Genomic DNA, 25,244 nt, shown 5'->3' with positions numbered 1-25,244 from the left:
TTCGTCGTTACAATACAACGGTGACCTTGTATCGGTCTACATAAACATGCTATCGACTCGTCCAAGAAACCTGTTGGCCTTTAAATCGTTAATGCGACACGAGGACAACCCCTTGCGGGGCCTATTAAAGAAACGGGCGCAAGGTAAGGAACTGGTAAGTGAAGTGAAGTGAAGTGAAGTAAACAGTACTGATGCAAAGGGAAGAAATAGGGGTATCTCATGTGAAGTGACCAACTCCAAGAACTCGGGCCCCGCCAAAAGCCAAATCATTAGCAGATCTTCTAATGCAGCCATGAGGTCGTCATGCGATGCGTAAGCGTGATTCGTACGTAAACATGGTCGTACTCGTCGTCTCGTCGTCAAAACTCGTATCTCGTCAGAATGCCACGACGCTGGCAAAGCAAGCGCATATCAAGCGAAGCGCGTTACGGCGTCCGGGACATGGCCGTCTCGATGCTGGCATGCCTCTCCCGGAGCAATGGGCTCTTCTGCAACTCCTTTATTACTCCCGCCCAACCCTTGCGGTGGCTGCCCTCGACGTTTTCCTGGTATCCAATGGCTTGCACCGTCAACCTCCTCAACGGCGGTTGGGACTTGATGCTGTCTGCTAGAGCCTTGGGGATCCCGCTGGGCCGTGGCGTATGTGGCGCTGTTGTGTCGACCGTCGGCTTCTCTGCGTCCCGCGCGGCAGCACTGGTGGTCTTTGTCGCCGCTTCGGTCGCCAGGCTGGCAATGATGCCCATGTGGACGACAAGGAAGCGCATCCTCAGCAGGTCGAGCCGGCGGACCTTCTCCTCGAGTTCGAGACGGCGGCTTGCCCAGCAGATGCGCGCGGCCATGCGGAGACGCGGGGTCTCCCCGCCGTCCACCAGGAGGGCGTTCAGGTCCTCGCGCAGAGCATCCCCACCCTTTTGAATATCTCGCAAGAGGCGGCCGAGACGGAGCTTGTCGTCGAGGCGCTTGACCTTGGCGATATCGCGGTCGTACGACTCGTTCTCGGCGATGGAGCTGTCGACGGCGTCGAGAAAGGTAGCCACTTCGCTGGGGGCGTCCAGGTAGGCCTTTGCGTAGCGGCCGGCAATCTGGGCGAGGACGGCGACCGAGAGGAGAAGAGCGGTGAGCGACAGCACAAGGATCCACTGCCGGGTAGCCGAGTCGGTCATGGTGTGTCCAGCGCTGGAGAAAAAGGCTTGTCTTCAGGTCATAGCAGGTCGAGACGGGGGGAGAGTGACGCTGCTGCTGAATAACAGCCGACGGCGCATTTGCGGAGTTTCCGTGTTGGAAATGTGGAACATGTGCGTGTGAGTGAAGTGATGACGGAGGTCAAGCCCCCGGAACCAACCTCGGTCGTACTCCACTGCCCACCAAAAGTGACCAAACCACGGCGCTACGATGCATCGCTGCAGGGGATCAGCGACCAGTTGGCTGCCACCGTGGAGTGACCACACCTGCATTACATTCTCTAGGTGAAAGGTAGAATGTAAGTTAGCTGATATTAAACAACCTGGCACTAAAGCAGCTCTTTATGGTGTTACCTAGCGAATCGTCCTTTGTGATGGTCAATTGAGTGACACCGCAGCGGGGGTCCGCAGAGGGCCGTATCGGCGATGTAGATACCATGCTATCTTCGTAGCGCCCAGACAGATTGAAATGTTGAGAACGACACGGGGACCACGAGAGTATTGACAATACAATGGCGAGGCTTTCTCCAATGTTGAGTTCTTAGAGTTGCTTTGCAGGTGAGCCGCATGAATTGTCCGTTCTGGTAGGCAAATGCAAATCGAGGGTCGCAAAGTACTTCGTACTTGCCCCTCCACTGCGATCTTGACTTGACAGACCCCGCTGCGCATAGGACGAATCAAAGTCTTGGCGACAAACCTTCAAACCTCCATCCTCCATCCTCCGATTCTCAAACCATATATCCTCTCCAGCTGCGCAAATCCTCTCCATTCGCCTTTCAATCGTGTTCCATACTCCATACCTCTCGGCCCTACCCATGGCTACCTCTTCAAGTCCCTCAGAAACGCCGACGCAGTCACAACAATTCCCCCTCCCCAAAGTCCTGACATACCCCGCGTCAGCCCCGCCAACCCTCATCACACAAGGCGCCGAGGGCCGGCTGTACAAGACAACACACCTGACCCCCGACCGGCCGTGCGCGCTCAAGTACCGCCCGCCCAAGGCCTACCGACACCCGATCCTCGATGCGCGACTGACCAAGGCACGCCTCTCGTCCGAGGCCAAGGTCCTCGAGCGGTGCTGGCGCGAGGGCGTGCCCGTCCCCGCCGTCTACGCCATGGACCCGGCCGCGGGTTGGATGATGCTCGAGTGGATTGAGGGCGTGCCCGTGCGGATGGCGATTAACGAGTGGCTTGGTGAGAGGCCTGAGGAGGAGGAGGAGGAGGAGGATCAAGGGCAACAGGACAAAGACATCCCACCGGGGGCAGGGGAAGCAGCTGCCGGCGAGGAGGAGGCCCCGCTTGTCAACCTGATGCGGAGGATTGGGACTGTCGTGGGCGCGCTACATCGGACGGGCGTGGTACACGGCGACTTGACGACGAGCAACATGATGCTTAGGCCGTGGGGGGAAAAGGGCCAGCCTAACGGATGCGCTGCCTCTGAGGAGGATCAAGACAAACAGAAGGGCAAGGTGCTGGAAGGCGATGTGGTGCTCATCGACTTTGGGCTGGCCACGCAGAGCATGTCCGACGAGGACCGCGCGGTGGATCTGTATGTGCTCGAAAGGGCGTTTGCGAGCACGCATCCGAGAGCCGAAAGGCTGTTCACCACCGTTCTGGACTCGTACAGGGAGGCCTTCAAGAAGGCGCCCTCCGTCTTGGCCAAGTTGGAGGACGTGAGGATGCGCGGGCGGAAGAGGAGCATGCTCGGTTAATTCGAGCATGTATATAGGTAGATATGGTCTGGAAAAGATACCCAACATAGAAGCTGCAAGGTCCTCGCTCGGTTTGAGGTTTATGCCATGGTCGTCGCCTGCAATCAAATGCCGCAACAATTCCATTCCGTACAGTACAGGATGGGTAGTAGCCTCAAGGGCCCCTTGCCTTACCATAACTCGCAATCCATTGATCAACCCCTGATAACGCCACACGTCAAGCCCCGTCCAACCCGGCCCCCGCGAAATAGCCCTTGTTCTCAATCACGCCGCGGTCTCGGACAACGGCAGTGTACTTGACCACCCATTGCGGAGTGAGATCTCCCTGCAACCCACCTTTGCCCGTCTCAGTGTCGGCCAGGATCCCCGCGCCGCCGAGCCCCTGGCCGAGGAGCTCCCGCAGGGTCCCTTTCGGGAGGATGTCGGTGCAATCGCTGTGGACGAGGAGCTCGATGCCCTGCTCCTTGGCGAGCTGCGCCAGGGGCGGGGGCACGTTGCAGCAATTCTTAAGATTGATCTGGTTGACTTTGGGCCGGACGCGCACCCTCTTCAAGAACCGGGCGAGCTTCTCGCTGCCGAATTCCGCCAGCCCAATACGCTTGGCCAGGCCGGCGTCGTACAGCCCCTCAATGGCGGCGTGCCACGTCGCAATCTCGTCCTCGTCGTTGCCCTGCCGCGAGTTGATCTTGTCCGCCTCCCACTCGCAGTCGCCGTCAAACGACATGCCCGGGAAGGATACGATGAGTAGGTCGACCGCGGGAACCCGTAGCTCCTTCAGGACGAGATCTAACGCCTCCCTGGCGTACCGCGCTCGGTCGGACACGGGCGCATCGGTCGGTAGGAAGAAGAGCTTGGCCGTGATGTCGTATTGCGCCGGCTCCTCCTGCAGCCCCGCCATCGACCAATCGATGCGGGGCACATACAGGACGCCGTCCTCTTCCGCTGTCCAGGCCGACGCTGGCGGGCGCCCGCGCGTCCCGTTAGCGTCGGTGTCGTCGTCGTCTATGTGTACGCCATGGCCGTTGCTGGTGTCGTTGTTGTTGACGTTGTTGTTATCTGCAATGTCGTCTCCATGTAATTGTTGGTGTTGTTGTTGCGCTTCCTCCTGCGCCGCCAAAAAATTGCTTCGGAGCGAATTGGTCAGTTCAAGGTTGGAGCGGTACGCCCCGGGCTTACGGATGATCGAGGGACCGCCCGAGACAATGTTCCTGTTGGCGACAAATTTCAATCACGCAATCAGCAGCCATTCTCACGGCAGGAGGTTTCAAGCAAGCGCACCCAAGTGCGGTCGCACCGGGGGGAAGCAAGCCTTGTCCGAGCGCAACTTACCCGGTGGAAAGTATTAACTTGGTCATTGCTGGTTCACAGATTCAAGAATATCCCCCCTATTCAGTAGTCGTGTAAATGTCCTCAACCGTTAGGAGATGTGAAGAGATCAATGCCGAAATTTCAGCGGGGTTTCAAGCAGTAGGCTCCCCTCTCCGTGAATTATTAATGATTCATAGCAGAGCCCCGCCAGGCAGTCTTACCGCAGCCGATAACATATGTGAACTTGCCTCCGCACCAGAGACTGAGAGAGATAGTGTAGAGAAACACGAGAGAATAATCAGGGGTAAGCGCGAGACCCTTGTGTTATCAGGCGGGTTCCAGACTGTTCCAAATAGTCCCAATGCTGATGGCAGCAGAAGTGAATTTAGGGGGGTTCAGGCAGATGGTAAGGATGGAAGATGTCTCATGATCGATCGTGCTGTAGTTACCTTGAGGAGATCTGGATCACCTCGTGAGCGAGGACGCGGGATGAGAGAAGGAACCGATTGATACCAGACCAATCCGTCTTGTTGAACTCATTGCTGGACGTGGGGAGTTGCAGTGCCTCCCACACTGCGGCTCGGTCTCTACATGTTCTGTTGCGGTCGAGGTTGAAGGGCGCTCACAAATTCCCCAAATTCCCCCGCTTTGAGTGGGTGGGAAAGTGCGGTCCCCCAAGCAGGAGCTGCACGTGCGACGGTGGTTTACAATGTGCGTAAGCCACTCAGCCTTTCATAGGAAGCAATACCAGCTGGAAGATAGCAGACTGAGAGTTGAGCTATCCCAGTCTATGAAAACGACTCAAGGACCCTTATTCTAGGGGATTCCCATCTGCATTCTTCACTCTCGATCTGAGAACCGTGCTACGTACAGTAGTAGGTGAATTTACGGAGGACTTACGGATCCAGGGGTCGGTATTGTATTGTGCGATTATGTAACGTTCGTTACCTACTAGTATTCGAAAATCTACATACTGACAAGCTCGATCCCTCTTTCACTCCTTTCTAAGTCATCGATTCTATTTCTTCGTGCTGCTTCTCTGGATTTGTCTTCTCCTTCGTTTCCGAATAGTGCTGACATTGTATGGATGCCGTCTGAAACAATAGACCAGTATGGAGCTATAGGTGTAACTATCTCCGTACCAAACCTGCTACTGTATCCGTATGGAGGTTTCGGTAATGAAAGTTACAGTATGGACCTCCCAGTGGGGCTAAGCGCCCGAATTTGAACCTCAGGCTGCAAAACCACAGAATGTTTCCCGCAGATCTCGTGGCCAACCCCGAAACAGCCCAAAGGTTGGAAATTAACCACTGCGCAAAGCCGTTTTCGACTTGCATCGGCCACCTCTCTCTCCTATTGCCCGTGAAGCAATCGAGCTTGCTTCATCATGGCCATCAAGTATGCCAATACTCCCCAATCGTGAGTTCGATCGCTTGCTGATTGTCATGGTGTCAACAGCTATCTTATCCTGCTCTCACGGCAGGGCAAAGTGGTCGGTTTTTCAGCACGCACCCAGTCGTCGACTTGACGAGGCTAACGCGGCTACATACTACAGCGGCTGGCCAAATGGTTTACCACGCTCTCCCCCAAGGAGAAAGCCAAGATTGTCAAGGATGTCTCACAACTCGTCCTGGCTCGACGCACTCGCATGTGCAACTTTCTCGAGTATAAGGGCAAGTGACCCTGATCGCCCGATAGCCAACGCTGCACTCGCTTTCTGTTTCCGCCAAAGCGGTACTGACTCTCAACTCAGACACCAAAATCGTTTACCGTCGATACGCCTCGCTGTTCTTCATCGCCGGGTGTTCGTCCGAAGACAACGAACTAATCACGCTTGAAATCATTCACCGCTACGTCGAACAGATGGACAAGTATTACGGCAACGTCTGCGAGCTTGACATCATCTTCTCCTTTACAAAGGCCTATTACATTCTGGACGAGCTCCTGCTGGCAGGGGAACTGCAGGAGAGCAGCAAAAAGAATGTGTTGCGGTGTATTTCCCAGCAGGATGCCCTCGAAGACATGGAGGTTGGTGCTTTCCTTACAGCTGGCGGTTGACTTGGATTGCACAGATGTCTTGACCGTTCTTCGACTGCGCCTTTGCCCCTTCTTTTGATCTTGCTAACGTGTCGCTCCCTCAGGTTGAGGATGAAGTCACGAAGATCATGTAGAGGAGCAGCGGCGCAACTTTTCCCCTCGAGTCCTTCCCTCTCCCGACGACGGTCCCTCTCGAGCTGTGCACCTGCGACGGGAACTGTGGCATAACGGGGGTAATAGCTAATGCATCTTGGCATACACGATACAGGAGATGGAGCAGGTTACAGACGCCTTAAAGACCGCCGGGCTTCTATGAGGCCGTCGCACTTTCACGATACCCATTTACGAGAGCGGACTCGACGAATGAGCGCTGGACACGCCATGCCGCGGCAACAGGATGACAAGGCGTTGAGGGGAATTACACAGTGGCCGATCCGGATAGAGGCAGGCTACCGGCGGCACGCATTGGGGGCATTGGGACTACATTTACCCATTAGGAGGGAGCAAACTCCTTTCGCAGAACCTAGACATGGGCATATTGTAGATAAAAGCCTGTCAGTGCTGGGCCTATCGAGGGCTCCATGCAGCACAGCGCCGTCTTCGAAGACGGATTTCAGGAACCCGGCAATCCAGTATTCTGGGCTTTGCAAGCCGACCTACTAAATACTAGGACGCCATCTACACGCTGGGCCCTCGCATCCACTTGTCAAACCGGACGCGGCCATGTGCAGGAACGGCTAGCAAACAACAGCGCGCATTCTTGGGCCTTGGCAAGAATCTAATCAGTGACGGCATTCGCAGGTAATCCTCGTGGGATTTTGACGTTATCTCATTCGTTCGCAGCTTGGTATCTCATGTGACGCAAGATCTCAGGAGAGAGGAAGTTGGGGGTGCCTAGGAGGGGTGCCGATCAATTATCCGTACGATTCCCGAAGCCGGGATTACGCTACCAACGTGGCCCCGGCGCAGCACTTTGGCAGGCAGAAGTCGCTGATGATGCAGGCCTGCCACATGAGACTCGCAACCGACACTTGGAAGCCAATGCCGACCTGCAACCACCTCACCAACTTCTCGACAACAGCTTCATTCCATTTGTCTCTCTTTTCCGCAATCCCATCCAGAACGTTCTTTTCAACCTCACTCGATTGTATCAACGTGCTTCCACACCACCCCAAGCTGCATTGTCAGCCCGTCACCCCGCGCCCGGCTTTATTCAGCTCCATCCGAAACGAGAATTAGAACCGGGTTGCGCTCCTCGCCGTTCCCGGTTTCCCCTAATCAACTACCCTCTCTTCAGCCAACGGGCCGTCATCACCAATTCGCAACCACTCGCAACCGCGAGCAACCAAGTAACCGCAAGCGTCTCCGGGCGCGCTTACACCGCCTCGTTGCCGCGAACTGCATCTCCACCACCGATTACCGGCTTCCTTCCGCTGCGCTGGCGACACGACACTTCGAACTTGCACGTCGCCTATCCTCGAGACTTCTCCAGACAATTCAACCCGCTGCTGACGGAAACTGGTGTTTGCATACTCATTCCCCCGCTGGTATCGCATTGTCCGTCTCCATCTGGCGGCAAGATGAAGGTATACACGCAAAGCATTTGTTCGCGAACCTGAAGCAGTTTGCTGAGCGGATTATAATAGTACCTGTCGCTCCCGACGTTTGACGTCGTGACGAGCGCGCTGAATTTCGACACGCCCGACTGCCACGTCACGGGAAGCTGCGACCTCTACACGACCAAGGCTGCGGGGTCAGACAAGAAGCTGTACAAGAACATCCAGCAATCACTCGAATCGCAACATGCCGCGCTTCTCAAGTTCGGCGCGTCTCTCTCGCCGCCCCAACGGAGCTCGATGGCGGCAAGCCTCAACCTGAGCCGCTCCTCGCCGTTCGGGTCGCTGGACGAAGTGTCGAACCGGCGCACGTTTGCCTACCTGATTGCGACGCTCAACGCATCGCACCCGGACTACGACTTCTCGCACGTGCTGCGGCCGGCCGACTTCCGGCGCGAACGCGTGCTGCGCAAGGTCATGGCGCACATTGACAGCACGCTCTCGAGCGTGCGGCCCAACGCAACTCTTCTCGACACGGCAGTCCCGTCTCGCGGCAGCGGCAGCTCCCCCGCAAGCTTTAACACGGGCGTCTCGAACATGGCGCCCCCCTGGGGCCCCCAGATGTGGTCCATGATTGACAAGGAGATGAGTCTCAAGGATTGTACGATTTTTTCGTACCAACCTGCTGATGATCCGTTTGATGAGGAGGAGGGCGCCATCTGGGCGCTGCACTATTTCTTCTTCAACAAGGCTCTCAAGCGTGTGTGTTATCTCTATGTCCGCGGCGTGCCCGTCATGAGCCACAGCCCAAGGCAGCTGCCGCACTTTTCAACAAGCCTCTCGCGCAGGGGCCGAAATCTCTCGGGACTGGGTGACCAGGATTTGGAGGACGATGTGGTGGGCGCCAACAAGCGCGCGCGGTTTTGGCTGGGGGACAAGGCGGCTGCGCGGCTTACGAGTGGCAGTGATGATGAGATGGATGATGGGTTGATATGGAATCGGGATGCTGATGGGGATGTGCATTGTCAGTATGACGATGATGAGGAGGATTTTGAGCTCGAGCAGGACCAGTTTGAGTTGGATGAGGATGAGGATGAGGAAGAAGATGAGGAGGAGGAAGATGACAAGCAGCGGCGGAGAGAGAGTTCTGTGCGCGGGGTCAGTGAGGATATTGCTTCTAGGATGGAGATTGATGTTTGAAGGGATTATAATCACTTGGGCTTGGGCGAGGTTTGGTTTTGGCATTCGGGTGTCTGGTTAGGGCACCATGGCTTGGGTGGCTTCGTTCTGGATTTTTTTCCCTCTTTTTTCTCGTCATGCCAAGTTGCGTGTTTTGCTCTTCTTTTCCATTTGATATTTCCGTTTTCCTGTTGTTCATTTTGTTTGATATCTTGCTGCGATATGCCTGTTCAACGACCTGTTCTATGTACTGTATCTATGGCAAGCTTGCCTGGAAGCAAGGTGTACTGGGACGATGGCTAAGGTGGACAGGCGGGCAAATGAATGAGGAGTCCCTCGGCTAGGTTCATCACCGGCCGAGTGAGGAGACGGCAGGTTTTTTGAACTTTCCTTTTCTATTTTCTTTCCTTTTCGGTATAAAGGGCTTTGGTTCCAGGTCGGTGAGAGAGGCACTGTGAATCGGAGTTCCTGGTTGTGAATTTGGCGGGTTGGGCGGTTGGTCTGTCATATCACATCGGTTCTGCTTCGGGATGTCATGATGGTGATCATGATGTGTGCTGGATCGGGTTGGTGCTGGCTTTCTGGGCGACGAGCAATGGTGTAACGACTTGCTTCTCAGCTATGTTATGTCAGTTCAAGTTCAATGAGAACTAAGCTACGGCTGATGTTTCTTGCAATTTCTAGAGGTGAAGAGATTGTCACAAGCTAGGTATAACAGGTGTAGGCCTAGCTAGAGGTCTCACGCTTGAACCCTAGAGACGAGGCATGGAGGGACTGCTAGGTTGTATGCATTCTCACACTCGGTATTTTGAATGCTAGGACGCAGTATTGGGAAGTGATGAAGTAAGGTATTTTCATCAAAAAGCTGCCCCGAATCTCATTTCTAGGGAGAATGTCATCTTTTGGCGTTTTGCTCATGGATCTTAAGCGCATTCGTAGGCAATGTTTCATCTTTCATGACAATGCGGGGAAGCTTCAACTCTTAAACTCACAAGCTCTTTCCAACAAGGGAGCTATGACGATTGACGACACACCAGTTCTCCTCCAACTTTAACAAGCCACAATCGAGTCCATGAATTTTAGCTGAACTCGTTTCAGCTCGGTAATTATCCAAGAGAGTGCAACCGGGCTGCTGTGCGCCCATGCATTGCTGCGTCATTTGGGCGCGGCCCTGGCAAACCCATCAGAGGGGAACTCCATGAAACCCAGTGTCTGCGACCGCGGTTAATGACCCAGTCACCCAAGGGTTCTAGAAGCAAGCAGCATGGTCAACACGCTACCACCCAGAACTGCTGGTATTGTCCCTGCCCAGCTTGGGTTCCTCGCCATCTACAACCCCAGCCTGGGCACCACCGATGAGACAGTCGACGACCAGATCGTCTACTATGCCTCGGCCAGCACCCTGACCAGCCATAAACGGCGCCACCGTCACCGCTCGAATAACAAGGACGCGGCCCGCCCAACCGACGCCGTCTCCAGGGAGGAGCGCAATGAGCGGCTGAGGCAGATCGGCCTCGCCCAGGCCATGGTCGAGTTTGCCCGAAGCTTCTCCGGCGGCAAGCCCGTCGACTCGATCGACACGGAGCGCACCCGTGTGGTGCTCCACGAGCTGGAGCCCGGGTGGTGGATTCTTGCTGTACGTACGACTTAGCCGGTTGCTCTGCTACTCCCGCTTAGCCCGAGCTGGCACGGTGGATGTGATGTGATGCTAATGTTCCGCTCAGTCCGTTGACCTCACCCGTCTGCCCCTGCCAGAAAGCAAGGCCGGTGGTGCTCGTGCTCCCTCATCGTCCTCCTCCTCTGCTGCGCCGGCGCCAAGCCAAAGCCAAAGCCAAGGTCCGGCTGCCCCCCGGGAGTCATCATCTCCGGGCGAGGAAAAGGCCGAGTACTCGTCGCGCGAAGTCAAGCCGGCCGAGCTGCTGCTGCAGGACCTGCTGCGCGCCCACTCGGTGTTTCTCCTGCACAACGCCGGCTCGCTGTCTGATTTGTTCGCGCGGACAACCCCCCACGCCGCCTTTGTGTCTGTCCTTGCCCGCTACTGGGACCCGTTCCTCGCGACCTGGAATGTGCTCCTGCACGGCAACCCGGCCTGCAGCGTGCTGGGCGGCATCAAGATTGCCGCGAGCGGCGAACTCGGCATGGGCGTCGGCGAGGAGGACCGCGGCAGCGGCGAGCGGGAAGTGCTCGAGGGACTGGTGGACAGGGTTGAAGGGCTGGTCGACCTCGTTGTGGGCCGGTATGGGCAGGCCGGCCAGGTTCCTACCGCCATGCGGGGTGGTGAGGAGGGTAAGGGGAAGGGAGGGGTGGACGAGAATTCGGCTGACGCTGAGGCTGGGCAGTGGCTTGGAATAGGGAATGAGCCCGGCACCGAGGATGGCGCCGTGTTCCTCGGCGTCGGGGCGCTCTCCCGACACTCTCTCCGCGCCGTCACGTACTGGATGGAGGATGTGTATACGTGGGGAGAGAATGCGTATGGTGTTCATAACGGTGTGAGTGCCACGAGACGGCAGGAAAAGCGGCGGAAAGCGGCGGGCAGGAGAGCGGGTGTTATGCAAATCACCCCGACCAGAGAGGACAGGGAATCGCGGCAGCAAGGGAAATCTAACCCGGAAGAGCCGCCAGCAACTAGCGGCGCCCTGGAAAGGGATGAGAACGATAAGACGAGTGGTGCTGCCGAGATTCCCCCGGAAGCTGGGAAAGGGGAGCGTGGCATGGACAAGATCTTTAGCTACCTCAAGCTGGGCTACGGCACTTCGTGGTCTCTGGGCTCATCTACGCCGTCAGGGCAGTCAGATACAGACAGCGGCTCAGCGAACAAATCGGATCCCGTTGAGGACGCGCGCTCCCATAAACCTCTGAAGGAACTCGATGCTGGCCACTTTCTGCTCGGCCTAACCGAGGATGTTGGCGAGCTAAATCAGTCAGAGTCGCCGCGGCATACCCCCATCGCAGATCCTAGGACTGTCTTTGTTGAGCTCGATTCTCACGCCGACAATCACCCACAGTCAGAAGGCCCTGGCGATCTCAGTATTGAGGGCAAACAGCCGGATTCCCATGACACCCACCACGACAACAAGACCGCCACCCTTCGCCCCGCCATCTATGTCAACAGACCATTCATCTACGTCTTCCTCTTCCGCACCACGCCCAGCCCTGCAGCCAAAACATGGAACTGGCCTGCCCTCTCCGAGTCTTTGCACACACACCTCTCAGCCCTGCAGAAACCGCTCCTCATCTCGACCGCCTACCGCCCAGCAAAACCAGACACGGGCCTCCCCTCCGCCCCAAGAACCCAGATCTACGACCTGGTCTTTGACCCGGCAACACTCACAATCCACTCCACCATCCCCAACATTCCCGAGCCGGTTTTGACCAACACTACAACCCCCGGCCCGCCGATTCTGCTACCGCCACCACAATCGCAAAACAAACATCAGCAGCAGCAGCAGCAGCAGGTGTGGACAAGAGTCGAAGCGCTCAACACACACAACCAGATCCTGAATCTCTACACCGCCACCCGAAGCGACAACCACAACCAGGATCACCCGGTGCAAATGGAACGGACCTGCAAAACCAGCCGCGGATGGTGGGTTGTCTGGAACAGAGTGCTCGAGTACAACCCCCCTCAGCAGCAGCAGCAGCAACAAGTGTCTTCTGGTGGTGGTGGTTCGGAGGCGGACGGGGATGAGGATCAAGATCAGGAAAAGAGCAGGGTTGTGGCTGCGGGGGGTAAGGAGGTCTTTCTGATTCGAAGGGCGAGCGATCACGCCGCTGGCGGCGGCGGCGGTGGTATTACTGGTGGGGGTCTGGGAGTGGGGGGTGGTAATGCTGGTGGTGGTGGTGGTGGTGGTGGTGGTGGTGGTGGTGTTGGGACCGGGTGGATGGTGGTGGACGGTGCGAGCCGTCTGGCACAGGGCACGCTGGGGATTGGGGTGGATACCAGACGGTATATCGAGGGGTTGTTGAGTTTGAATCGGTAAAGGGGTCAGGTACCTAGGGAAGCCAGCAAGTTGGTGGTGTGTAGGTAGGTAGCTAGGGAGGAGGTTATGGGAATTTGACTGGGGTAGTATCCTCAGCTCAGTCCTGGATGTATGTATGTACATGTACAGTACAATCCAGGAGACGTGAGCTGGGGCATCTATGCACCCAGGGGACAACCCACCAGTGTGTTAAGCATGTTCAATATATACACTTACAGCACTGTTACTGGTTGGCGAATATATCAACACCCCTTTCACTGGTAGCTTCGCTGCGTTTACTTCGTACTAGAACCCAGTTCCATGATGATTGCGTGGTATAGTTGCTTATCATGCTGATTCCTGTTCCTGGAACGAGAAAAAAAAATGGGATATAAGAAGACGAAACCCACAGTAAGAGAGCAACAAAAAAAGGAAGAAAACAGAGAACCCCCCTCCCCTCCTCTCTTCCCCGGGCCCCAACCAACCCCAAAGTGCGTTGCGTGCGTGCATATCAGTTGGTATGTGTTGTCTTGATACCCTATCCATTCCATTCCATTCCATCCATTCATTCAACCGTTCCTGTTTCTGACATGAATCTCAACTGATACCCGATATCGCACATCATCACGCATCCTTCTTCACCCCCGCTTCCCCATCATTACTGTTTACCTTCCCTTGCTGCTGCTGCTGGTCGGCATGTTGTTGAACATCTTTGCCGCCCCCCTCTGTCTCTTTCCCGGAAACCTTTGTTCCCTCCTCAGCACCAGCAGCACCCTCGGCGTCTCCCTCGAATTTTACCTCCCCCTCACCAGCACCAGCAACACCGCTACCAGCAGCATCCACATCCCCTGCCCCCTTGCCCTTTCCTTCCTCCTGGGCATCCGCACCGCCATCGACCGAGGCTCTCGAAACCTGGACCTGGCTAGCGAGGTCCTTATCCTCCTCGGCATTGTCAAACATTTCCGTGTCGTCCGAGTCGGTCAGCACCTCGGTGCCGTCTCCCAGAAAGATAATGCGGCCCCGGTAGCCGCCAATGCCAAAGCTCCTGCCGCCGCCACCACCTGACGACGACTGTTTCTGGTGGTCTTCCATGTCATAGCCGCTGTCGCTGTCGTCAAAGTTGTGGTGTACGCCGGGTCCGCGGAATTCAGCTATAGCCGGGCGGCACACCAAGAATATTAGTAAAGCGGTTGCCAAGGTATTTTTTCGGTAGAGCAGAGCAGAGCAGAGCCAAGAAACCAACGATACAACTAGAACAGCGTCTTTTCCTTGGTTTCGTTTTGATTTGCCAAACGTGCAAGCGGGCGCCGGGTATATTTCTTCTTGGTCTTCCTCCCCCCCTTCTTGCTCTTTTCTTGTTCTACGCCCGCAGACGCACACATACACGCTTGTCTCGAACAAGGTGGGATGGAACCAACTCGGTCGGGGAAGGGACAGGAGCGGGGAAAGCTGGGAAGAAAAAGACAAGGTATGCCAAAACTGGTAATAAAACTTTGCGCACGTTCAAGAAGACGGCGAGTCCCTACCATATTCGGGAGGAGCACAAGGGCCATCTCCATTGGCAACCCGCCTGGCTATCTCCTCGTACCACTCCTCTTTACTCCGGCCCCTGAGGAAGCCAACGATGATCATGGTCATGTTATCACAGCCCACGCCACCCGTCTCCGAGTTGGACGCCAGGCAGTTGTCCATCATGTTCTCGCAGATCTTGTCCAAATCTTGCTTGGCAGCAATCCCTCGCCTGACAAACTCGATCACGGCCTGCGAGGATTGGCAGTCCCAGATGCCTAGGGTCAACTCGTCAGCCAGGGGGTACAAGGCATCACGGCTTGCCGCGAGTCTCAGGCAGACGTACCATCACAGGCGAGGACCAGAAATTCGTCGTCGTCGGCCAGATCGTGCACCACGACGTCGGGATACGCCGTCACAATCTGTTGCTCCGGCGAGAGCTCGGCGCTCTTCTTAAATTCAAAGTCTCCTATAGCTCTTGAGAGGGCCAGGTTTCCGTTGACGCGGCCAAAGTCGACGAAGCCGCCTGCAGCCGTAATCCGCGCCTTTTCGCCTACAAACCCCGCGCAAACAACCCCAAGTCAGCAACCAGCCGTGGAGGCCAACAGAGGGGACAGGAGACGGCGGTTTTCGGCGCACCTTCATTTTGCGGTTTGTGGTCAAATGACAAGGGTTTAGCTCGGCCCTTGACCCCCAGCACGCCTCTCGAGTCGCCAGCATTTGCCTGGGAAGATTAGATACCAAAAGTAATCCCGGCAATGGGGGGGGGGGGGGGGGGGGGGGGGGGGTGTGACCAACAATGTAAATTTTGTCCTCGGTAATCAAGCCCACGCAAGCCGTACAGCCCGATACTTCCTCCTCGTATTTAGGATCTGCTCGAGAGCATCCATGTCAGCGGGCTCGCGTAGAAGAAGGAGAATGCGGAAATGCTGGTGGAGAGCGGGACGCGGTGCAAAAAAGGGACGGGGGTGACCGTACCGTTCAATATGGCTCTATCGGTAGCCAAAAAGCCGTCCTTAAGAGCCTGCTCGTAGTTGCCCGCCTTGAATGTGTCCTGCTTAGTCACGATATTATGGATGTTCTCGCCGGCAAACAGCGCAACCTTGTCGCCGCCGTGGCCGTCAAAGACGCCGAAAAAGGAGAGTTTCGAGCGGTGTTCCTTGGCCGCCTTGGGGTTGTTGGCAAGCAGATCGAGTACCGCCGTGTGCGCATCCTCCATGCTTATGCGCCAGCCCTGCATGGCCGACACGCCGTAGACTAGCCGTTCATCCCCGCCATGTGCTGATGTCTAAAAGAAGAAGAAAGGGCGATGCCCATCGCGTTAGTCTAACCCTTCGACACCTGGGGAGAAGGCAACGCCTCTATAGGCGGGGGAGCGGGGAGGAGGTCACAAAGGGAGGAAAGCAACCCTCCGACGCGGTCGCATGGCGCCAGGCCCATTTTTGTAGGGACAAGGAGGTGATGTAGCGAGGCATGCGAGCAGATGGTGACCTCGGAGCCCAGTCCTGACGAGGGAAAGGGGCAGCCGAGCACCGCGCACCACCATCACCACAGCCCAGGAGCCCCCAAAATACCCCACGACAGCACGGCGGACGGATGCAGCGGAACCAGGCGGGGGTTGTGAGAAATGCGCGGGCACTTTGATGGCACGTACCTTTTCGACGACGGGCTCAGAGAGTGTCTGGCCCATGATGATGCGGTCTCGAGGTGCAATTCGGGCAGCGGCGTGGCTACCAGTTTGCAGTGGGGTGGTGCTGGAGGGGGTGGTTTTGACGGGGAAATCGGGCACTGAGGAAGGCAGGCGGAGAGTTGAATTTTTCTCGGCGGCGGCGGCCGTGCTCCTCTTCTGATGACGTTGAAAGGGCTAGATTGGTCAGACCTCAAAGGAAACTCAACACGAGCCTAAGGTGCGGCTGCCGCCAGGTACTCTTCTCTTGTTCCTGCGCTTCGTCTTTTTAGCTTCCAGTTTTTGAAAAGACTGGTGTACAGTGCCCGTCTTCGCTCTGCCAGGTCCAGGGGTCGAGAGGGCGGTTGGGAGTGCTGATTTGGTTACCGGTACTGATTGACTGCACCGAGCAATTTTGGCGGTGGAGCGGGGTTTGGCTGGAAGTCGCTAGGTGTGCTGCCTGTGCCTGCGGGAGGGCTCCTCTATTTTACTTGATGTGGCAACTCCTAGGGTAAACCGCAGCTGACAAGTAAGGCGCGCCAGACGACAGGAACCTGGTGAGGATGCGAGATTGGGGAATGCAAAAGTGTGTCGCGCCGCACACTAATAATAAGGGCAACACTTTCTACGTAACGTTAGTGGCAACAGGCCCCCAAACCAAGCGGGCAATCGGCCACGAGAGGCGACCAAATTCGCAACTAACCGGGAACGAGGTCGGCAGCTGCTAACAGAATCTAATGGGAACGCTGGCAAATATACACCGTGTCATATGCGAAAGGCGACAAGACACTTGTTGGTCGCTTGCAGATGTTGGTCGACGATGATGGTCTGGGAGTCTGGGGGTCTGGTCGATGGTGGTCGAGGTCGAGGTCGGTCGAGGTTGGTCGCGTGTGGGGTACCTAAATAAAAGCCCAGGCAAGGCAAGGTAAGGCGTGATAGCCAACGTTATGCAGAGCGTTACTCCGTATGTACATACATACAGAACGTAAATTACTTGATTGCTTCTTTTCCTCACTGTGGGCTCTGGGTTCCCTCAGTTCTTTCCCCTCGGCCAAGACGATCACGCGAGTCCCTACGTGAGATCGGTGGGATGTGCGGACAACAGGCACCACGTTCCTTCTCAGCCTCGGACAGATCTGGCCTCAGGGCTCAAGCTTGCCGGTTCGGGCTTCCACGGTGCGATAACAAAGGCGGGGTGCCTCGGGACTTGGTAATGCGGGGCCAGTTCTAGGCCGCTGTAGTGACTTCACCGTGCCAATACGAAACAGGTTTGCACCGTGAAATGTCATCACCACTGCCCGTCAAGTTTCCCCTTCATTCAGGGGTTTCTGCTTCTCCGTTATCTGTACCTTATTCCACTACTAAAACTAATGACAGCTCGCTCTGAAGATGACATCTTTATAATCATCTGCCTCGTTATCACTTGTCTAGACTCGGATATACGCTGTCCGGGGCCTGCCTACCAGCTGCCCTTTTGACAGCAACTTGGAAGCCGCGAGTCTCGCAAGCCGCTTCAAGGGCAGGAGGACTGCTTACAATTGCCCGGCTTCAACTTCGTAAAACAGATACTCTTGCCAAAGGTTCTAAGATTAACAAACCGCTGGCTTTTCCAACCCCTTACTTGACCTTCTGGTTCTGGGAAAGGGGGTTGGGCCGCCGAGAAGTTCGTCGATGTTTTGCAATCCTCGGTGTCGGTCTGGTTACCCTGCTCCGACCTGTTCTCTTCGACACCTTCAACCTGGAATCGCTTTACGAGATCCGAGCTGACCTTGAAATCTGCAGCCCTGTTTCGCGAAAAACGGCGAAGCCGCCAGCCGTTTACTAAGGGAATTGCTTCAGGGGGCACTAGCACATTTTCCTGGGGGCACTAGTCCCCCGGGGTTAGGGTTATTTCGGGCGCCGCCGCCAACCCTCCCGACATCCATCTTCCTGCCTTTGATTTCCACGCAAAGAAAGCTCAGAAAACGCGATTACAGCCATTCTTCCACATTGAAGTCAACTACGTTGAAATCGACTGCGTCTACTGCGTTTAATTCGACTGTGACGAATCCAACCGGCGACCGCTACGAAAGCACTTGAGCTTCACAAAGCGGCTTTGACAGTTTAAAATCGTCTCCTGCTTGCTGGTGTTGCAACTTCCCCCGTCCAGACTGTCTCGAAACAATACTGTACAGTACTCCGTAACATTGGATACAATACCTACCAACAGTATGTACAATACCTCACTCATGAGCCTACTGAGTCCCAATTCCTGTTGGGCAGCACGGAGCTGTGAGCCCAACAGGCCGACCTCAACGTACCCTGACTGGAACTTCAAGGTTGTGCAATGGCATCTGTCAGGCGCAAAGTGAGAAAGGTAGGTCGGGGGGCGGGCAGTCTGGACGGGAGTCTTTCTACGTTGTATTCGATACTGTTAACTGTTTTGCGATTCAGCCTAGGACTCGAATTGCTAGGCAAAGGCAGTGCCATTGTTCAGGGATAGGGCGTCAAGTTGCGAGGCATCACTCCCGTAACATCCTGAGGCTTGTTATGGAAGCGGGGCACGTACATGATGTATATGCAGATGTGTGCCGTCGTGATAGGATATCCCGCACCGCATGGAGGGCCCTCAATATGTCGGTAGGAGCCAACCGTCTTATGTAAGGTAGCAATGAAGACTGGCCGTGTCCGTCGACTGCTGGGGCGGAGCAGGTAACAGCAAGTTTAAAGACCCGGCAGCGCCCCTTAGAGAGAGTGTGATGGAACTTGGAGGCGGTCTCCAGATTGCGATAACCACAACCACCTACTACCGCGCTACGACCTGTGTTCAAGAAATTATATGTAGAGGCTTCGAGGTTCTCGTCAAGAGCTTCCTCCATGGTATCTTACCTTATCACTCTGTTTGCAGAGGCCGGGGACAAACCCTTACCCCTCCCTCGCCCCCCTTTCTCCCCCAAAGCCAAAGATATGCCTCTAACACACATCGCTAACGCGGCCACCACAGGAGGTAGTCTCGGCCGTTTCTGCCGCTACCGAGCTCGTTGCTGAGGCCGTCTCCATCGTCCAAAAGCTCGTCCAGGTCCACAGGACTGTCCGCGGGCTCCCTGCCGTCTTGGACCGCCACCGGAGCCAACTGACGCGTATCCAGCATGTCTTAGAGACGATTCAGGCGGAACCATACCTCCTTGGCAACCAAGCGGTCATGGAGCATGTGGAAGAGGTCCACGCTATCTGCAAGGAGGTAGAAGAGCAGATTGAGCTTCGAGAGAGGCAGATGAGGGTGGGAATGAAAGGGGGTAAAGCGGGCAGGTATCTGAGGGTTTTGCTGGAGGGCGGGAGGTTGGAACGGGAGATGAGCGAGAGGTTAGAGCGAGTTGGGAGCTCCCTGGCCTTGCTGGATACGGTGATTGATGTTGCTCAGGTTGAGATCCTTAGGAGGGTAGAGGAGAGCGTGGCGAAGACGGGCCTGAATGCTGGGGACAGGATCGTGGATAGCCTGGGTGAGCAGCCTTCTATCAATGCTAATACTACGACTACATGGACGGCCGAGGGAGGGAGCACGATAACTGCTGTCGACGAGATACCGTTACCGCATTCCACATCATCTTCTATCAGTTCTGATGCTACAACTACGACAACGTTTGAGGGAGGGGACACGATAATTGCTATCGATGAGCTACCGTTACCGCATGCGGCGTCACCTTCAAGTTCAGAGTAAGTCTCTCTCTTTCTCTGTACCAAACAAAGATCCACGTTAACCACAGCTGATCAACCAACACCCAATATTCCAGTTTGCCTTACTTCGAGAACACCTCGCAAGGGCATGCGATTCAATTCAACGGAGACGTTGGATCAACGGACTGGGGTTGGCCGGCCAGATGCGAATATACGAGGATGCAGGCAAAGGATTACAGCGTCCAGGTGAACGGGCGGACGGATTTTACAGCCCTTCAGGCGATACTAGCAATGCGCGGGTAACTAAGGTAGACCGGTGTTCATGATTGAATTAGCGTTATTGTACTGCTTGGGAAAGTACAGTCCAACCAAATACACTGCTGGTAGGTACTTAGTAACATGTAATCAGAGGATGAACGGTAGCTTGAAGGGATATGCTGATGTGTCCCGGCTCGTGGACATCAAGTTTGCACCACCAAGTCAACGACAACTGGGAAATATCAATGTATTGAATTGGCATTTAGATGTCCTTATAGCCAACCCCTTTTTCTCTATTCCCGTCCCATCCTTTAACCCAACGGACGTGTGGTCAGTCGAGATTCGAGGCCAGCCCCAAATCTATAAAGCACATGAGAAACGAATACCAAGGCCTCTTTGCTTCCATAATCCACCCCCTGATGAGTCGAGTCTCAGTAAAGACCAGGCGCCGTGGATAAGCGACATCAGCCCTGCCCAGGCGCCGCGGCGGCAGCCGCGTCGCGTCGCTCCTTGTAGTGAATGTCCAGTTTAACAATCTCCTTGGCGTCAGCCAGGACAGGCGCGTTGAACATGACGCTCCAGTCCGAGGCACAGGTGTCTCTGTGGCTTATGTTGCAGTTGAAAATGGCCGGATCGGTGCCAACGGGGGCATTGAACTGCAGGGCGTTTCCTCTGGCAGTGACACGTTCGTACGTGAACGTCCCGTTGCCTGCTGTGGGCTTCACGCCCGGCCCAGCAGCTGCCGATGCCATGCCGTCACCGGCGGCAGATGGCTGGGGCATGCGGGGCGTTCGTGGTGCCGATTCTGATTGCAACCGAGGTGGCACTGGCAGTCGTGCTGCTGTGGCTCATCGCTTTCGGTCAGCACAGCACTTCAAAGTTGTGAACTGGTGGTGGTTTCTTACCATTGGCATTCCCGAGCAAAGTAGAGTGTCTGTGGGCCATGGCCATGAGACACTCCAAGAGGTCGGGTGGCTCCGTGATAGGCAGCTCAATGCCATTGATCAAAGTGCGGGCTGCCCCAGGTGTGATCAAGTAGAAGCGCTGCATGTGGTCGAGCATTCCCGACTGGGTGGCAGGAGGGTGGTCGGCCATCGTGAAGAGCGAAAGTAAGGATTGTCGAGTGAGAGCGCGAGCGGAGATGATTTTGGTGAGAGGAGAGAGCGTGGTGAGAGGAAAGAGCGTGGTGAGCCTGAAAAGAGCGCAGTGAGCCTGAAAAGAGCGTGGTGAAAGTCTTGAGGAAAGAGAGAAAATATTGTAGTGAGAAGAAAGATCGTGGTGAGGGGAAAGAGCGTTTATGAAAGCAACATGAAGAGCGATATCGAAAGAGAGAGAGATGAGCTGCGAATACGCCACGCATTGCTACGCACATTCTTGATTCTTACACAGCCCAGCTCTAGCCCATGCTTACATCCACCTAATTTCAGATCCCCATGAATGTGTCTGTACCCAACGCCTGGTTCTTGAGCCGGCCTGGAATCTGCCAACGACAGATCAAGTTATGCCACTCAAATCCCGATGCTCTCTTCATTGACAACAGGAGCTTGGATCCACAGATTCGAATTTCCCCGAAGGGGTTTCACGTTGTATGATGGTTTGGCGAAATGGGAAACGTGCAAGGTATCTTACCTAGTTGGACTAATGGAGCTCCCTCTCTAGGAGACGCGGCTTCGAGTGGCAAGTTTCTGCCCAACTACTACCTGACCTACCTCCTGAGTGGGAGGGGGAATTACCTGCAGGCTGTGCTTACTGCATGGTCTTTCCGCTTTCCAAGGATCTGGATCGGGGCCCGATTGGCAGCATAACCGCTGGCGCCTGTCACGGGTAGCAACGGATGATGATGAACTGAAGTTGTCCTGACCTAGCGTTCGCGATCGACTCGCTACCAATGTGGCAGGACGCTTCAACTGCCACACCTTAGGTACCTAGGTGGACAACCGGCTATGGAACACACAAGAGCGTGAACGCCTCAATATAGAAACCAGCAGCTCATTCAGAGTCTGCAGCTTAACTCGGGGATGTAATGGGTCGTTGGCTGTTCTTTCCTATTAACTAGTTGGAACTGTCTGTTGCCTTGATGGATGGAAGGAGCTGGTTCCTCTTTGTGGAACTACCTTAGTTAATGTCTATTGCCTTTGTGGATGGAAGGAGCTGGTTTCTCTTTGTGTAACTAGGTACCTAGTTAATGTCTATTGCCTTTGTGGATGGAAGGAAGCTGGTTTCCTTTTCTGTAAATTGGTACTCCAGGTCAGCTCCAGTTTGCCCGTGTTGTGTAAGGTAAGGTATCTTACCTTACCTTAGGTACTCGTCCTTCCAGCCTCTCAACTAATCACGGCCCAGAGAGAGTCCAGACAGCAAGAGATGAAGGACTTGAACTCCTTCACATCCAACAACATCCCCATTCATCATTAAACTTGAGCCTGAAGCAATGCACCCTTCATATAGCGCCTCACCACAGTTCTGAACTCCTGAATCTGGTGGGCCAAAAGAGCCATTGACCATGCGTGCGCTGTCCTTTGTCGTCATCCGCTGGTATTTGCGATGTCGCTTGCTGCTTCGACGCCTTCTCCCCTTGCCTTCAGTTGCTCAAGAGGCTGTCAACATTTGGCAGGGTCGTGGTCAACTGGTGGACCTAACTTACTCGGAGCATAGTTTTTCGCTGTCTTGCCTGTAGCCTCACATCCGCTCTGGGTTGCGATTGAGGAAGGGCTGGGTTCTGTGAAAGGGCCTGGGATCATTTTTGTAGAACTCATACGTTACTAGTATTGAACTATGGTTCGGGATGATAGGTGGTTTGGAATCCAATTGAGGTGTGCGAGGATGCGCTCAATTGCTCTGACGGAACGCATTCAGGAGGTGGCCTAGCCGCCTCTTTTGCTCCGCAATCTCCTTCGGTACCGATAGGGCTCGGCACACGTTTAAGGTCTTTAATCGGGGTCCTTGAAGGTTTTTTTTCTCTGCATAGCCGCAATGCAGTCATCTTGCACGCTCATAGGGGTGCGCCCAGTTACTATTCTAATCGGCCTGCTTGGTTGGGCTTCGTCGGGCCCATCAGGAGTCATGGCCAGTAGGTACTCCATGCCGGGAGGAGGGGTCCTAGAAAAGAGCTGTGTGAGCTTGTTACTGTTTTACCAGCGTTTTGGCACGGAAATGGTGCCAGCAGTCCCTTCGCGCACATTACAGCGCCAGCCAACAGTTTTGCAACGCCAGAACAGACTCTTCCTAGGTAGGTAGGTCAGGTAGGTAACGGATTGTTGTTGGCTCTGTTGTATAGCTCAATCGGGGGGCAACGGTCAAGGCCTCTACAGGTTTATTCCCTAAGCCCGTAAGGCTGGGCTGAACCACAAAGGGACAAACTGGTTTGATGAGACAGACGATTCGCAAAGGCAGACTGCTTCTAGGCTAACAGGATGTCTTGTAGACAGCTTGTTTCTGTTGCTCAATAGCTAACTACCACTGGTTGTCTGAACACAGGTGAGATAATCTGTTGCAGCCAGCAACAGGCTGTTCTGGGAATCTTAGTTCTGTTGCGACACTAACACTCTCACTACTAGGTACATGTACGAAATGTTTCTTGACACCACCCACCCCCCTCCACGTAGGGCTGCTTTGGTACCTTATATGGTCTACTCGGCTTCTTTGGTACCTTATATCGGTCTACTCGGTAGCTTCGAGGTGTAAGGCGAGCCCAATTCGTGCATGGAAGTCGTCCCATTCTGCCAACGCATGTGAATCAGGGAGTGAAAGATTTGTAAGTCGTTCTGCTCCCGACCACAGATGCCGTGGATTCTCGGGAAATCCGCCCTCTTCTACTGCACAGTCTAAGCCAGGTGACGTGACGTCTCTCATCCTGTATTCCACCCACTTCAAACACTGAGTTTGACATCGCAACGCATTGGCATAGTTGAAGCGCATTGGATAGTGCAAGGTTGGGATTGGTGACAAAGCTTAGACTGTGCAGGAGAAGACGGCAGATTTCCCGAGAGTATACGGTGGTTCCCTTGGATTCCACTCGCCGTGCTTTTTGGAACTGATCCCCTTGTTATCTATAAAGACATCGACACCTCGGTGTGCCAGCCAGTCGGCTTGCTGGCTTGTTTCCTCCACACAGCACCATTTCTCTTGAGACGGGAGCCACGCCTAATGTCTGCTCGAGATCAGGTCAGTCATCTAGGTGGCAGACCTCGACCGGGCCCGCAACGGCGACCGCGGCAGCCGGTGCAACAGGAGCATTGGCGTGGGCCTTCAGCAAGCGGCCATGCGCACATGCAAAACGGGCATCGGTCCCTTACTCAAACCACCAACCAGCCAACCTATACCTACTCCTGTCCGCAATACTATGTCTACCACATCAATCTCTCGCTTCCAGTTCCGATGCTGAGCACCGCTCTTGCCCACCACGACTATCAAACCCCTTACTTCCCTGCCGGCACCAGCAGCAACCTAAGCAGAGGCGACCTGGGCCACTTGGAATTCCTGCACGCGGCGACGCGGCTATATCCTGCGCCGTTACCCTCAGCCACAGTCCAGCCGTGGCACTACGGAAACCGGGAACCCGGCTTCGCTAACGTTGGGGCGACTGCTGTGAACCACCCTTCGGTCAACACAGGTAGCATCCATCCCGGTCAGAGTCAAGGGTATTGGTACGACATTCATCAGCCTAGCAACCGTGAGGATCAGTCAGGACAGGGGAGACCGATGAACCCAGGGGGACGACAGTAGAGTCGCTGAGGGGTTGGTTTCCGATAGAGAGGCTGGCGGTGATTCTGAAGACAGTGGGCGGCAATTCTACCCAATGGATGAACGGAAGACAACGGCAAAAAATCATGGTTAGCCGGCAGGATCGACATCGATCTGTTATCGAAGAAAACAAATTGGTAACCACAGGCGCATGCAGACGGGGTTCCTCACGGAAGTCTACCTTAGAAGGCGAACAGAGCCAATTCATGTATTTTGACAATCCCATGGCACTTGAGAGCAAGTGACAGAGACGAAATAGCGTGACAGAGATGGATATCTCACGCAAACCGCATGACTGTTAACGTCTGCAGAGTAATTACCCCTGATTCTTGGTGTTTGTTGACATTGGAGAAGTCAAAGGTGGAGCCAATGTCGTCGACTAGTGGAAGCTTATCGCTCGAGAGTGGAGCTTTTCGTGGTTTCCTCTGGACCCGCAGGATTCTCGATCTCTGGAATCACTGTATGTAACTAGCGAAAATAACGCA

The 25,244-nt window shown here is 55.1% G+C and overlaps 10 protein-coding genes across 10 annotated transcripts; 6 read left to right on the top strand and 4 right to left on the bottom strand.

Moving 5' to 3' along the window:
• Window positions 1-207: 207 nt before the first annotated feature.
• On the bottom strand, window positions 208-1,616 carry N656DRAFT_593616 (uncharacterized protein). The gene is made up of 2 exons (XM_064810220.1): window positions 1,536-1,616; window positions 208-1,462 (listed from the first exon to the last, which is right to left on the bottom strand). The coding sequence occupies exon 2, from the start codon at window positions 1,161-1,163 to the stop codon at window positions 426-428; it is 738 nt and encodes a 245-aa protein (XP_064671270.1). The 5' UTR covers window positions 1,164-1,462; window positions 1,536-1,616; the 3' UTR covers window positions 208-425.
• A 65-nt stretch (window positions 1,617-1,681) lies between these two features.
• On the top strand, window positions 1,682-2,961 carry N656DRAFT_777684 (kinase-like protein). Its single transcript, XM_064814870.1, has one exon. The coding sequence runs from the start codon at window positions 1,997-1,999 to the stop codon at window positions 2,891-2,893; it is 897 nt and encodes a 298-aa protein (XP_064671269.1). The 5' UTR covers window positions 1,682-1,996; the 3' UTR covers window positions 2,894-2,961.
• A 149-nt stretch (window positions 2,962-3,110) lies between these two features.
• On the bottom strand, window positions 3,111-4,248 carry N656DRAFT_706629 (uncharacterized protein; the record flags this gene model as incomplete). The annotated part of the gene is made up of 2 exons (XM_064811368.1): window positions 3,111-4,101; window positions 4,223-4,248. 2 exons carry the CDS (start codon window positions 4,246-4,248, stop codon window positions 3,111-3,113), a joined length of 1,017 nt encoding a protein of 338 aa, XP_064671268.1.
• Window positions 4,249-5,418: 1,170 nt separating this feature from the next.
• N656DRAFT_828195 (Adaptor protein complex sigma subunit) lies at window positions 5,419-6,472 on the top strand. Its single transcript, XM_064818526.1, has 4 exons — window positions 5,419-5,599; window positions 5,660-5,693; window positions 5,757-5,874; window positions 5,955-6,472. Exons 1-4 carry the CDS (start codon window positions 5,589-5,591, stop codon window positions 6,257-6,259), a joined length of 468 nt encoding a protein of 155 aa, XP_064671267.1. The 5' UTR covers window positions 5,419-5,588; the 3' UTR covers window positions 6,260-6,472.
• Window positions 6,473-7,818: 1,346 nt separating this feature from the next.
• On the top strand, window positions 7,819-8,994 carry N656DRAFT_767428 (repressor of RNA polymerase III transcription MAF1; the record flags this gene model as incomplete). Its single annotated transcript, XM_064813556.1, has 2 exons — window positions 7,819-7,824; window positions 7,885-8,994. 2 exons carry the CDS (start codon window positions 7,819-7,821, stop codon window positions 8,992-8,994), a joined length of 1,116 nt encoding a protein of 371 aa, XP_064671266.1.
• Window positions 8,995-10,237: 1,243 nt separating this feature from the next.
• Window positions 10,238-12,953, top strand: N656DRAFT_767427 (uncharacterized protein; the record flags this gene model as incomplete). Its single annotated transcript, XM_064813555.1, has 2 exons — window positions 10,238-10,609; window positions 10,698-12,953. 2 exons carry the CDS (start codon window positions 10,238-10,240, stop codon window positions 12,951-12,953), a joined length of 2,628 nt encoding a protein of 875 aa, XP_064671265.1.
• A 603-nt stretch (window positions 12,954-13,556) lies between these two features.
• N656DRAFT_788631 (PP2C-domain-containing protein) lies at window positions 13,557-16,131 on the bottom strand (the record flags this gene model as incomplete). Its single annotated transcript, XM_064816706.1, has 8 exons — window positions 13,557-13,579; window positions 13,742-14,083; window positions 14,459-14,719; window positions 14,788-14,994; window positions 15,081-15,165; window positions 15,240-15,313; window positions 15,420-15,729; window positions 16,096-16,131. The coding sequence occupies 8 exons, from the start codon at window positions 16,129-16,131 to the stop codon at window positions 13,557-13,559; spliced, it is 1,338 nt and encodes a 445-aa protein (XP_064671264.1).
• A 2,302-nt stretch (window positions 16,132-18,433) lies between these two features.
• N656DRAFT_796927 (uncharacterized protein) lies at window positions 18,434-20,064 on the top strand (the record flags this gene model as incomplete). The annotated part of the gene is made up of 3 exons (XM_064817583.1): window positions 18,434-18,463; window positions 19,091-19,800; window positions 19,878-20,064. 3 exons carry the CDS (start codon window positions 18,434-18,436, stop codon window positions 20,062-20,064), a joined length of 927 nt encoding a protein of 308 aa, XP_064671263.1.
• A 419-nt stretch (window positions 20,065-20,483) lies between these two features.
• Window positions 20,484-21,114, bottom strand: N656DRAFT_796926 (uncharacterized protein; the record flags this gene model as incomplete). The annotated part of the gene is made up of 2 exons (XM_064817582.1): window positions 20,484-20,860; window positions 20,925-21,114. The coding sequence occupies 2 exons, from the start codon at window positions 21,112-21,114 to the stop codon at window positions 20,484-20,486; spliced, it is 567 nt and encodes a 188-aa protein (XP_064671262.1).
• Window positions 21,115-23,727: 2,613 nt separating this feature from the next.
• On the top strand, window positions 23,728-25,024 carry N656DRAFT_777675 (uncharacterized protein). The gene has a single exon (XM_064814869.1). It carries the CDS (start codon window positions 24,163-24,165, stop codon window positions 24,739-24,741), a length of 579 nt encoding a protein of 192 aa, XP_064671261.1. The 5' UTR covers window positions 23,728-24,162; the 3' UTR covers window positions 24,742-25,024.
• Window positions 25,025-25,244: the final 220 nt, after the last annotated feature.

Source organism: Canariomyces notabilis (genome assembly GCF_033297395.1).
Source record: "Canariomyces notabilis strain CBS 508.74 unplaced genomic scaffold N656scaffold_7, whole genome shotgun sequence".
In the NCBI taxonomy this organism is placed as follows: Eukaryota; Fungi; Ascomycota; class Sordariomycetes; order Sordariales; family Chaetomiaceae; genus Canariomyces; species Canariomyces notabilis.
The sequence above is the reverse complement of the archived record's forward strand: the minus strand, read 5'-3'. Positions and strand labels throughout refer to the sequence as shown.

Bases quoted from the DNA above. Each gene is read 5' to 3' on its own strand.
- N656DRAFT_593616 (XM_064810220.1), bottom strand. From the start codon at position 1,163: ATGACCGACTCGGCTACCCGGCAGTGGATCCTTGTGCTGTCGCTCACC.
- N656DRAFT_777684 (XM_064814870.1), top strand. From the start codon at position 1,997: ATGGCTACCTCTTCAAGTCCCTCAGAAACGCCGACGCAGTCACAACAA.
- N656DRAFT_828195 (XM_064818526.1), top strand. The intron at 5,694-5,756 runs GTCGGTTTTTCA...TACATACTACAG, and splicing joins TCTCACGGCAGGGCAAAGTG to CGGCTGGCCAAATGGTTTAC. The intron at 5,875-5,954 runs GCAAGTGACCCT...CTCTCAACTCAG, and splicing joins CAACTTTCTCGAGTATAAGG to ACACCAAAATCGTTTACCGT.
- N656DRAFT_777675 (XM_064814869.1), top strand. From the start codon at position 24,163: ATGTCTGCTCGAGATCAGGTCAGTCATCTAGGTGGCAGACCTCGACCG.